Genomic DNA, 12,558 nt, shown 5'->3' on the forward strand with positions numbered 1-12,558 from the left:
TAATCCTCTCCTGTGTGATACTGACTGCTGAGCCGTGTATCTAATCCTCTCCTGTGTGATACTGTCTGCTGAGCCGTGTATCTAATCCTATCCTGTGTGATACTGTCTGCTGAGCCGTGTATCTAATCCTCTCCTGTGTGATACTGTCTGCTGAGCCATGTAATAATAATAATAATCTTTATTTTTATGTAGCGCTAACATATTCCGCAGCGCTTTACAGTTTGCACACATTATCATCACTGTCCCTAATGGGGCTCACAATCTAAATTCCCTATCAGTATGTCTTTGGTATGTGGGAGGAAACCGGAGAACCCGGAGGAAACCCCCACAAACACGGAGAGAACATACAAACTCCTGTGTGATACTGTCTGCTGAGCCGTGTATCTACACTGCTCCCCTGCACCGTATTCACTGTCCCCTCTACTGGACAATCAGGATTACTGCACTGCACCCCTGTACAATATTCTCATTGCGACCTCTGCTGTATAATCAGCATTACTATACCGCTCCCCTGCACAGAAGTAAACTTCTCCCTCTGCTGGACAATCAGGATTACTACACTGCTCTTCTGCACAGTATTTACTGCTCCCTCTGCTGGACAATCAGCATTACTACACTTCCCCCCTGCGCCGTATTCACTGCTCCCTCTGCTGGCTAGTCAGCATTACTACAGTGCTGCAATGTACAGTATTCACTGCTCCCTCTGCTGGACACTCAGCATTACTACACTGTTCCCCTGCACAGTATTCACTGCGATCTTTGCTGGGGAGCCGCGACGTGGGTTGCCAGCTTACATAGTGTGGCCATAATATTAACCAATACCTTGCATATTTTGATATGTTTTTGTGCACTTTATCTATTTTCAGAGTGCAGTTGGGCCCATATGGCTCTGTAACTGTGGCCTCTGTTCACACAGGATGCATTTGGAAGGCACTGGGCAGCCTGACCAAAAGCATGGGAGTTGGTAGTAGGCTGTAAGCCAGATGCCCTGCATCACCCGTGTGTGAATAATGCCACATACAAATTGGAATTATTTTTTTTGTGCACTAGTATTTGCACCTATGTTGCTGCCATAATTAGTTGGGTCCCCTGAACCCTGGTAGTGCATTTGCTCTGAGGCCTGAGCAAGTAAGCATCTGTGCATTTTATCAGTGATTTTTGAGCAGTGTAGTAATCCTGGTTGTCCAGCAGAGAGAGCAGTTGACTTCTGTGTAGGGGAGCATTGTAGTAATGCTGACTAGACAGCAGAGGGCGCAATGAATACTGTACAGGGGAGCAGTGTAGTAATTCTGATTGTCCAGCAGAGGGAGCAATGAATACTGTACAGGGAACAGTGTAGTAATCCTGATTGTCCAGCATAGGGAGCGGTGTATACTATACAAGGGTGCAGTGTAGTATTCCTGAGTGTCCAGCAGAGGGCGCAGTGATTACTGTACAGGGAATCAGTGTAGTAATGCTGATTAGACAGCAGAGGGCGCAGTCAATACTATGCAGTGGAGCAGTGTAGTATTCCAGATTGTCCAGCAGAGGGCGCAGTGATTACTGTACATGGGAGGTGTGTAGTAATGCTGACTAGACAGCAGAGGGCGCAGTGAATATCGCTTATTGTACAGTGATTCTCTGGACGGCTCCCTCTGGTGGTCAGTAGAAAAGCTGCAGAGAATTCGGTGAATTGTTTAGATCGTCTGTTGCTATGGAGACCCGCTCCTGGGTATACAGACACACTCGCGGTATATTCGGGACGGAGGCTGTTTCCCGGTGACTGAGCTGATATTTTGCTGCTTTCTGCTGACTCCCACTGTTCGTACTGGTGAATGGCGGCGGTGTTGTCACCGTGACTGCAGGTAGGAGCTGGGTGTAATTGTACCAAACCTTGAGCTGTGAGAACTATTATTATTATTATTATTATTATTTATTATTATAGCGCGATTTACTATGAGCTTATTAGAGGTTTTTACTAGTGATGAGCGAATATACTCGGTACTCGCTCGGGTGGTCTCTGAGTATTTTTTAGTGCTCGGAGATTTAGTTTTTATTGCCGCAGCTGAATGATTTACATCTGTTCACCAGGATAAGTACATGTGGGGGTTGCCTGGTTGCTAGGGAATCCCCACATGTACATATGCTGGCTAACAGATGTAAATCATTCAGCTGCGGCAATAAAAACTAAATCTCTGAGCACTAAAAAATACTCGGAGGCCACCCGAGCGAGTACCGAGTATATTCGCTCATCACTAGTTTTTACACGTTTCAGAGAAGGAAGGATGTCTCCATTCGCTGACAGCAAGCAGAGGTCGTAAATGGTTACAGAAAGCTTCATTAACCATTAGGTAATCTGGTGACCGGTTTATGGGGTCCATCTCGCGGCTGTCGCTGGGGGTCCAGCCATCGAGTATATGACATGTATACATTTGGTGGGGTCCCCGATCCCCCGTTGTGCCCGGAGTCGCAGAGTCCTTCTCCAGAATGACTGACAGCGAGGGGCCGCACAGCTGGCGATGGTGGGAGCAGGGACCCCGCGCCCCGACTCTTGTGCTTCATCCTCCGTAATCGCTGCGGTGCACAGGGTCCTGATAGCGACACCTGGACCCCGCGACGTGTACAGTATATATATTTCTCTCTCTCTGAGGAGCCAGTGGATTCGTCACCGTCGCCCTCCGTGATGTCGTCCATGACTCTAGAACGCTCCGTTGTGTCGCGAGAGACCACAGCGACAGGATCCAGTGAGTAGTGACGTCTCGGGGCACCGAGCTCCTCATTAATTGCTCGCGTTATTCCTCCCCTCCTTGGTTGTCTGTCAGGGGTGTGGTGGAAGGTGGGAGTCGTAGTACCTGAGTTGTGCAGGAGGACCCCGTCATCCCCTTGTCTTTGTCCGCAGGAGGGGTCCGCACAGGATCCCACCGCTCTGTCCCGAGGTCCACACTGAGCTCGGCCAAGTCCTGGGCGGATGCAAAGTCTGTTGTGTCAGGTACCGTGGGCTGCGGTTGGGGTGACGTGTAATGAAGCATTTCTGCCGTCCACCTGACACAATTGTCTTCTCCGCAGCTCAAGGGGAAAAGAAGAAGAAAAAGAATGAAGCCAACCCGTTCCGGATCCCGGCCGACGTGGACGTCTTCCAGATCAGGGATCAAGAGAGAGAGAAAAAGCAATTGGTGCGGAGATGAGAATACCGGGCGTAAATTGTGCCACCACATAACTACCACATACCGGGAAGAGAACGAGGACGGTGTCACCGCACCCAGATGTACCTGAATAAGGGGCACGTAACCACCCAATGTCCCCTGCCCCGAGGACCATGTGGTGGCACGGAGCTGCCTGGTTCCTGCAGGACTCCTCCATGATGGGTTACATATTCACCGCTGGTCCCACTGATTTCATCACCATCTATTCCCCTCCCCCGATCCTCCAGCGTCTGTTTCCCCCGATCCCTCATTATCTATTCCCCCCAATCCCTCATTATCGGTTCCCCCCTCTGTTCTCCGGCATTTGTTCCCCCCAATCCCTCATTATCGGTTCCCCCCTCGGTTCTCCAGCGTCTGTTCCCCCCGATCTCTCATTATCAGTTCTCCAGCGTCTGTTCCCCCTGATCCCTCATTATCGGTTCCCCCCTCGGTTCTCCGGCGTCTGTCCCCCCCATCCCCCGTTGTCTGTTCTCCAGCGTCTGTTCCCCCCAATCCCTCATTATCGGTTCCCCCCTCGGTTCCCCAGCGTCTGTTCCCCCCGATCTCTCATTATCGGTTCCCCAGCGTCTGTTCCCCCCGATCCCTCATTATCGGTTCCCCCCTCGGTTCTCCAGCATCTGTTCCCCCGATCCCCCGTTGTCAGTTTCCCCCTCGGTTCTCCAGCGTCTGTTCCCCCCTATCCCTCATTGTCTGTTCCCCCCGATCCCTCATTATCGGTTCCCCCCTCGGTTCTCCAGTGTCTTTTCCCCCGATGTCTGTTCCTCCACTGCCTCCAGTTGTCCCCCAATCTGCCACCATATTTATTCCACAGCTCTGTTTCATTTTTTTGCAGGAGAAGGAACGTAACAAACAGTTGAAGATTCACCAGAAGACAACGCACAACACCCGGATGACCGCGGAGATGGGGCGGCTGAGGAAAGAGATCGAGGATGAGGAGATGGAAGAGATGGGAGTCACAGGGGACAGGGCTCTGGCCCGGCATGAAAACCCTTCCTGGAAACTTGCAGTGACAAGAGGTGATCGGGGGTGCACAGCGGGAGGTAACCGGAGCCCCTCCATACTAGGCGGAGTGCTCTTGTCACAGTGACCGGACGCTCCATCTTCTGGAGGCGCCACCATTTCGGCTCATCTGATGATACCAGTGTCCACACTGGATTCTCCTTATTCTCCGGTAGCCGCGAGGACGGTCCGCACCGTGTAATCGCAGCCATATAATATACGATATTCTCCCCCAGACAGAAACATCCAGCGGGAGAGTCTGAACGACTACATAGACAAGAAAAGGGAAATGTTCCGCCTGGAGGTAAGAGGCGATGCGTCACGGATTGCGGGGGCTGTGTGCACATTACATCGGACAGTCGATCAGGGAGGGTCCTGGAAGAGGGAGAGACTTCCCAGAAGAGCAGGCGGCACCGAGGCCGAGGCCTCCGGAGGCAGCGTTCATACACACATTCATCGGCCGGTCAGGACTTTCACCCGCTGCTCGGTCTCACAAGTACCAGGTGCTGAAGAATAAAGGGGCGAGATCCGTCAAATGGGGCGAGTGCCCCCCAACAATTGGCCGAGTGCCCCCCAACAATTGGCCTAATCCTAATCCTGCACTGATTCGTTTCCTCTCAGTACGGCCTCCAAGTGAAAAGAGATGAGATCCAAAAGCTGGAGACCATGGCCGCTGCCGAGGAGCAGAAGCTGGAGAGAGCCGAGCAGTTCCTGGAGCAGGACGCCATCAGATTCGACGAGTTCCTGAAAGAAAATGACAGGAATTCTGTGGAGGCCATGAAACAGTAAGGACGAGCGGAGGTGGCTGGTCGGATCTGTGTCGTGTGACACACACTGGCATGGCATGCTGGGAGTTGTAGTTATCCAACAGAGTCAGATTGCAGACCAGGGTATTAGTGGGTCCGTCTCTCAGATTTCCGTATTTACATCTAGGGCTGATAAGGAAACAAAGCTGAAACTGGAGAAAGCAGCCGAGATCAAGAGTCAGACGGCGCAAATGATGAACATTAAAAGGTAGCCATGGACTGAGCGGCCTCCACCGTACGGATGGAGACCCCCGTCATATGGACGATACAGCCTCTACTGAATTTCTATATTTTTTCCTCCCTAGTGACATCGCAAAGTCAGAGGAGATCCTGCGGGAATATCTCATGTACAAGGAGTTTCTCTTCAGATTGTCTCCAAAGGAATGGCAGGAGCAGGTCCTGAAGAAGAAGGAGCAGGAGAGAAAATTACATATGCCGCCCCTCAGCCGCGAGACGGAGAAAAGAGGCTCCGTGGTTCACAAGGCGTCTACATCCCCCATCACAGGGAAGAGTAAGTGCAGATAGAGAGGAGCGAGATGAGTGACTGTGATAGAAGCCTAAATCTGCACATGAGGAATTATTCTGATTATTCAAGTTAGTGCATTCCAGAGAACTGATCCAGCATAAGAGAAGTCTGGAAACATGAGTGGAAGGTTCGGATAATGGAGGATGTCAAGTCTTAGATTGTTGCCAGACCCAACAGCACAAGTATGGTGGTAGACAAGAGATGAGGAGGAGACGTAGGGCGGTGCGGCACTGTGGAGAGGATGGGTAGGGTGGTGTATAGTGATGAGGAGGAGATGAAGGGTGGTGCAGTTCTGTGGAGAGGCTGGGTAGGGTGGTATACAAAGATGTGGAGACGTAGGGCGGTGCAGCACTGTGGAGAGGATGGATAGGGTGGTATACAAAGATGTGGAAGAGATGTAGGATGGTGCAGCACTGTGGAGAGGATGGATAGGGTGGTATACAAAGATGTGGAAGAGATGTAGGATGGTGCAGCACTGTGGAGAGGCTGAGTAGGGTGGTAGACAGAGATTAGGTGGAGATGTAGGGTGCTGTGGCAATGTGGAGAGGATGAGTACGGTGGTGGAAAGAGATGATGTACAAGATGTTGGGCGGTCTATCATTGTAGAAAGGACAGGAGAGGATGGGTAGGGTGGTGTACAGCGATGAGATGTAGGGTGGTGCAGCACTGTGGAGAGGATGGGTATGGTGGTACACAAAGAAGTGGAGATGTAAGGTGGTGCAGTATTGTGGAGAGGACAGGTAGAATGGTAGACAGATGAGATGTAGGGTGATGCAGCACTGTGGAGAGGACGGGTAGGGTGGTATACAATGATGTGGAAATGGAGGGCGGTACAGCACTGTGGAGGGGATGGGTAGGGTGGTATGCAGAGATGAGGAGACGTAAGGCGGTACAACACTGTGGAGAGGACAGGTAGGGTGGTAGACAGAGCTGAGATGTAGGGCGGTGCAGCACGGTGGAGAGGACGGGTAGGGTGGTGTATAGCGATGAGATGTAGGGTGGTGCAGCTCTGTGGAGAGGATGGGTAGGGTCGTAGACAGAGATTAGATGGAGATGTAGGGTGGCGTGGCAATGTGGAGAGGATGAGTACGGTGGTAGAAAGAGATGATGTACGAGATGTGGGGTGGTCTATCACTATGGAAAGGAAAGGTAGGGTGGTAGACTGAGCTGTAGGGCAGTGTAGGGTGGTGTACAGCGATGAGATGTAGGGTGGTGTAGCACTGTGGAGAGGATGGGTATGGTGGTATACAAAGATGTGGAGATGTAGGGTGGTGCAGTACTGTGGAGAGGACGGATAGGGTGGTAGACAGATTAGGTGGAGATGTAGGGCGGTGTGGCAATGTGGAGAGAATGAGTACGGTGGTGGAAAGACATGATCTACGAGATGTGGAGTGGTCTATCACTGTGGAAAGGTCAGGTAGGGTGGTAGACTGAGCTGTAGGGCAGTGCCGCACTGTGGAGAGGACAGGTAGGGTGGTAGACAGATGAGAAGCAGGGTAGTGCAGAATTGTGGAGGACAGGTAAGGTGGTAGATAGCGATGAGATGTAGGGTGGTGCAGCACTGGGGAGAGGACGGGTAGGGTGGTAGATAGCGATGAGATGTAGGGTGGTGCAGCACTGGGGAGAGGACGGGTAGGGTGGTAGACAGATGAGATGTAGGGCGGTGCAGCACTGGGGAGAGGACGGGTAGGGTGGTAGACAGATGAGATGTAGGGTGGTGCAGCACTGGGGAGAGGACGGGTAGGATGGTAGATAGCGATGAGATGTAGGGTGGTGCAGCACTGGGGAGAGGACGGGTAGGGTGGTAGATAGCGATGAGATGTAGGGTGGTGCAGCACTGGGGAGAGGACGGGTAGGGTGGTAGACAGATGAGATGTAGGGTGGTGCAGCACTGGGGAGAGGACGGGTAGGATGGTAGATAGCGATGAGATGTAGGGTGGTGCAGCACTGGGGAGAGGACGGGTAGGGTGGTAGACAGATGATACGTAGGGCGGTGCAGCACTGAGGAGAGGACGGTTAGGGTGATGGACAGAGATGAGATGTAGGGTGGTTCATCAGCACTGTGGAAAAGACACGTAGGGCGATGCAGCTGGGGGAGAGGTTTGTAGATTAGAGTGGGCTTGCTGCCCGGGAGTTACGGGGATACCACACACGGAAATGGAAAGATCAGATTTATTTGAGCTGGTAGAGAATGGAAACACAAGAATCTCTGTTCACGGCCGATTCAGTTGCAGATGGAGACGTGCTTTGTAGTAGTGGGGTGGGCGGTGATAACATGAGAAGTGTATAATGGGGTATCATCAGGTCACTTGATGCCAAAAGCCAAGTCTGCTGCTAGATTGCCCATCCGGGCTGTGTAGAATAGAGGAGCCAATTCCCAGGATCCCCATTTATCTACGATGCGATGAATGTGTGCAGATGTGATGCCGCGTCTTTATGGCCGACTTTCTATACAGGGTCAGCATAGTAATGTTCCTCTTATCCAGAATCAGAGTCTCGATCGTCTGGACCGCTGGTGAGCCGTGACTCCACTCGGGACACCCGGCACCCGTCTAGATCCAGCCTGAAAACCATGGCCTCTAAAAAAGTGTGAGTAGTAACCTCTATGCTTCACCCACTGGAGGAAGCCCCCATACCTTCATAGTGGGGAGGGTGGTGATCCCTGCTGGCATTTGACATTTTATCGGGCCCTTTGGGTTGTTCCAGGAGCAGTATAACGGTCCAGGAAGACGACAACAGTTCTGAAATGTTGGTGTCCTCCGATAGTGAAGAGGTAAGAAAAATCTTGTACAAAAAGCATGTAGTAGAATTGTCTAAGTTTTACTATAGGGAGATAATCACCGAAAACGTTTTAGGGTCTCTATGAACTTTTAAAACCACCAAGCTTAAAGAGGTCCTGTGTCCAGGTCAAAGTTGGCTCATTTGTGCTCTTATTTTTGCTTCCAAATATTCAATTTTTGATTTTTTTTGCAATCCGCCATATAGTTCCAGAGATGGGGGACTTCTTTAGTGCCAATTGTTATGGTTTATACGAAGAGGGTGTGGCTCACAAGGTAATAATGCAGAGTAGCCTAAAGACACGCCCCCGAGGATCCTGTGGCCCATGCCCCCAAGGATCCTGTGGGCCACGTTCCCTTGTAAAGCACATACAAATTATACTAAACAAGAAGGCCCATACATCTGGAACCGTATGGCTGTTAGTAAAAAATAAAAAAAAGAGGGGGGAGTACTCGGGAAAGCCACGGGAATAAGATTAAAAACTGGCCACTGGTGACAGATCATCAGCAATATATTGTTTCCTATCTCTGGATTATGGGTGTTAAAGGTGTGGTCCATGACTTCACAATTGATGATCTATTTGTAGGACACAGATTGCTGGGGATGTCGAGTGTTGGTCACTCAACAATCAGCTGACAACTGATCACTAGTGATGAGCGCAAGTCCTCGAGTTTGCCGAGGGTGCTCGGGTATGCACCAAGTATCGCGGGTGCTCGAGTGACATGTTCGAGTCCCCATGCCTGCGTGTTTCGCAGCTGCTAGGCAATCCCTGCATGTTTTGTGGCTGTCTTAACAGCTGCAAAACATGTGGCCTCTGGGACTTGAACATGTCACTCGAGCACCCGCAATACTCGGTGTGTACCCGAGCTCCCTCGGCAAACTCAAGTAACGAGCACTTGCGCTCATCACTAATCACCAACTTTAATAACTACTGGCGAGGGTAGTAAGAGGGGTTATTACCAGCCCCTCTAGTGTTGGGCTCATAGTTTGGTGTCCAGGGGGTTAATCACTCACCCCGCCATGCCTGGATTTGGTGATGAGGAAAAAGGATGCTGATGACGGATCTTTCTCCAGGAGCCAGAGTTGTACTTTACTGATCCACAACAACTTCTAGACATCTTCTCAGAAATGGAGGAACGGAACCTATCGCTGATCCAGAACTCGCAGGAAACAGAGGAGGCGTTAGAGGAGATCAAGCACACCATCACCATGACAGAGAAGAAAATGTAAGAACAGAAATGACTCCTGGGTTGTGTATTTGGCTCAAGCCCGCTGCCCTCTAGACAACTCTGTAGTTAAGGGCAGAAGGGGGTCGCTGCAGGATCAATTAGAACTAAACATTCTTTCCTTCAATTTTTTTTTTTGTAGGGAGCATGAGACCGAACAGCTGAAGGCTCAGATCACTAATTTGCAGGCAGCGATTGTGCGGGAGGAGGAGCGGGCGATAGATCTGGAAATGAAGTGTCGGGTATTTGCCTTTGGACAGTACAGTTTTGAAGAACAGGTAACACTGAACGCAGAGAAAAATACAAGAGAAATTCAGCTCACCCCTGAAGATCCTCTGTATGCTTGTCACAGAACCTAGACAGTGACTGCACCAGCAGAATAGTGAGCGCAGCTCTGGAGTATAATACAGGAGGTAACTCAGGATCAGTAATGAAATGTATGTACACAGTGATTGCACCAGCAGAATAGTGAGTGCAGCTCTGGGGTATAATACAGGAGGTACCTCAGGATCAGTAATGTAATATATGTACACAGTGACTGCACCATCAGAATAGTGAGTGCAGCTCTGGAGTATAATACAGGATGTAACTCAGGATCAGTAATGTAATGTATGTACACAGTGACTGCACCAGCAGAATAGTGAGTGCAGCTCTGGAGTATAATACAGGATGTAACTCAGGATCAGTAATGTAATGTATGTACACAGTGACTGCACCAGCAGAATAGTGAGTGCAGCTCTGGGGTATAATACAGGATGTAACTCAGGATCAGTAGTGTAATGTATGTACACAGTGACTGCACCAGCAGAATAGTGAGTGCAGCTCTGGGGTATAATACAGGAGGTAACTCAGGATCAGTAATGTAATGTATGTACACAGTGACTGCACCAGCAGAATAGTGAGTGCAGCTCTGGGGTATAATACAGGATGTAACTCAGGATCAGCAATGTTATGTATGTACACAGTGACTGCACCAGCAGAATAGTGAGTGCAGCTCTGGGGTATAACACAGGATGTAACTCAGGATCAGCAATGTAATGTATGTACACAGTGACTGCACCAGCAGAATAGTGAGTGCAGCTCTGGGGTATAACACAGGATGTAACTCAGGATCAGCAATGTAATGTATGTACACAGTGACTGCACCAGCAGAATAGTGAGTGCAGCTCTGGGGTATAACACAGGATGTAACTCAGGATCAGCAATGTTATGTATGTACACAGTGACTGCACCAGCAGAATAGTGAGTGCAGCTCTGGGGTATAACACAGGATGTAACTCAGGATCAGTAATGTAATGTATCTATGACCTCAAAATTACACTGGTCAGAATTGAAAAAAGTGGCCTGGTCAGGAAGGTGATAACGAGCTTCGGGGTGAAGGGATTAAGCTTGTTCCTTCTTCACAATCCCATTTTCTATTAATGTTTCTTACAAAATGTTTTTCTGGGACATTGTGGTGACAGTATAGCTATTTTCACTTTGCAGGAGAATATGTTAACATCTCTCACCAAGAAAGTGGGGGAGGTGTACCAGGCCTGCATAAAGGAAAATCGAGCAAATCTCAACGCCTTGCAGATGTTAACCATGATGGAGCAGCAGGTGGAGGAGCTCTTAGACAACATAGAAGCCATCCCACAAGAAAGGCTGGAGATCGCTGAAAAGGCAAAGGAGAAGGAGCGCCGGCTGAGGTGCGGAAGTCTCGGTGCTTGGGTTACTGTGCTCTTTCATTATGTTCGTTTGCACATAAGGAAGCATGTGTGCTAGAAGATTTGATTCCATATTCCTTATTCACAGGTTGAGAGATGAGAAAATTAAACAGCAGAAGCTGCACCAGGAGGAAAGACTGCGCCGCGCCTTAGAAAGAGCACAAGCCGACCCCAAGAAAACCGTAAGGGAACATATGTACTGCACGGACAAACTTCATTAACACAATCTGTCCAAGGTTTCAAAGCAAAACACCACCAAAACGTCAGATATAAACACAACCACAGACCATTAACCCTGGAAAGGAGGTCTAGTTACAGTTTAAAAAAAATTGTGAATGTTTAATGAAGCGTATATATTAAAAATTAGACCAACAATTCAAGCAAGAAAACAATAAGTAATGTCTTACAATAGACAAAATATCTAGGCAAAAATTGGATTAGCATGCAGCGCGAAGGCAGAATAATGACAATAGGTCCGTATGAGACCTAAGTTACCCAGGACATATTCTTAATTTTACTACTAAAATAATAGTATGCCCTGGGTAACTTAGTCTCATAAGTACCTGTTGTCATTATACTGCCTTCGTGATAACAGTAGGTCCGTATGAGACTAGGTTGTTATATTGCCTCCGTGACAAATGCCCATCTAATTTATGCGTAGATATTTTGTCTATTGTAACACGCTACTTACTGTTTTCTTACTTGAATTGCTGGTCTAATTTTTAATATATAAGCTTCATTAAAAATTCTATTTTTTTTAAACTGTGCAACTAGACCTCCTTTCCCAGGGTTAATGGTCTTTCTTATATCAGCACACCCACAGGCAAAGTGCAGACACAAAAATGGTGTCCTGTGCAGTATTACAAAATGCATCTATTCACTGAAGCAACGTTTTTTTTCCCCTCAACAGACCGGCAGGAAACTGATGACACGATCTGATCCACCAGCAATGAAACCCAAAATTGAGAAAGACCAAGACGCTGACAAAGAGAAGGAGGAGGCTTTGCTTTTTTTCACCTAGAATCAGGACCCTCAGCATTTCTTTTTTAGGACTGTGGGTTTTCAGAACAGAAGTTTTTATATTGAGACATCATGGACACTTACACATGGCTATGACAAAGAAAAATAATAATGTCCTATTACAGCTTTCATAAAATTCAGCTAGCTCCAGAAAATAGACATTTATGCCTAATCTTAACCGACTACAGGCCCCTTTTAATCTTTCTCCATTGAAATAAACATGGAAGCTTGAAGATTCAGCTAAACATGCATGAGTTTGGGTTAACATGACAGAAATACACATTCATCCCACAGTTAATCAACTTGTGTTGTCGC

At 48.9% G+C, this 12,558-nt stretch overlaps 1 protein-coding gene across 4 annotated transcripts; it reads left to right on the forward strand.

Annotated features, from left to right (window-relative positions):
- Nucleotides 1-1,696: 1,696 nt before the first annotated feature.
- Nucleotides 1,697-12,539, forward strand: CFAP100 (cilia and flagella associated protein 100). Of its 4 annotated transcripts, none has more exons than XM_077276649.1 (17): nt 1,727-1,844; nt 2,255-2,330; nt 2,630-2,723; nt 2,879-2,968; nt 3,046-3,152; nt 4,015-4,198; nt 4,418-4,485; nt 4,803-4,966; nt 5,115-5,195; nt 5,293-5,498; nt 8,000-8,102; nt 8,220-8,286; nt 9,366-9,517; nt 9,660-9,795; nt 11,003-11,205; nt 11,312-11,405; nt 12,134-12,539. In XM_077276649.1, the coding sequence occupies exons 3-17, from the start codon at nt 2,663-2,665 to the stop codon at nt 12,242-12,244; spliced, it is 1,827 nt and encodes a 608-aa protein (XP_077132764.1). In that variant the 5' UTR covers nt 1,727-1,844; nt 2,255-2,330; nt 2,630-2,662; the 3' UTR covers nt 12,245-12,539. The 4 variants fall into 4 exon arrangements, with proteins under 4 accessions (XP_077132761.1, XP_077132762.1, XP_077132764.1 ...); XM_077276648.1 differs by having other exon boundaries at nt 2,633-2,723; XM_077276646.1 differs by lacking the exon at nt 2,255-2,330 and having other exon boundaries at nt 1,697-1,844; nt 2,633-2,723.
- The last annotated feature ends 19 nt before the right edge of the window (nt 12,540-12,558 follow it).

This window comes from Ranitomeya variabilis, chromosome 8 (genome assembly GCF_051348905.1).
Source record: "Ranitomeya variabilis isolate aRanVar5 chromosome 8, aRanVar5.hap1, whole genome shotgun sequence".
NCBI classification, from domain to species: domain Eukaryota; kingdom Metazoa; phylum Chordata; class Amphibia; order Anura; family Dendrobatidae; genus Ranitomeya; species Ranitomeya variabilis.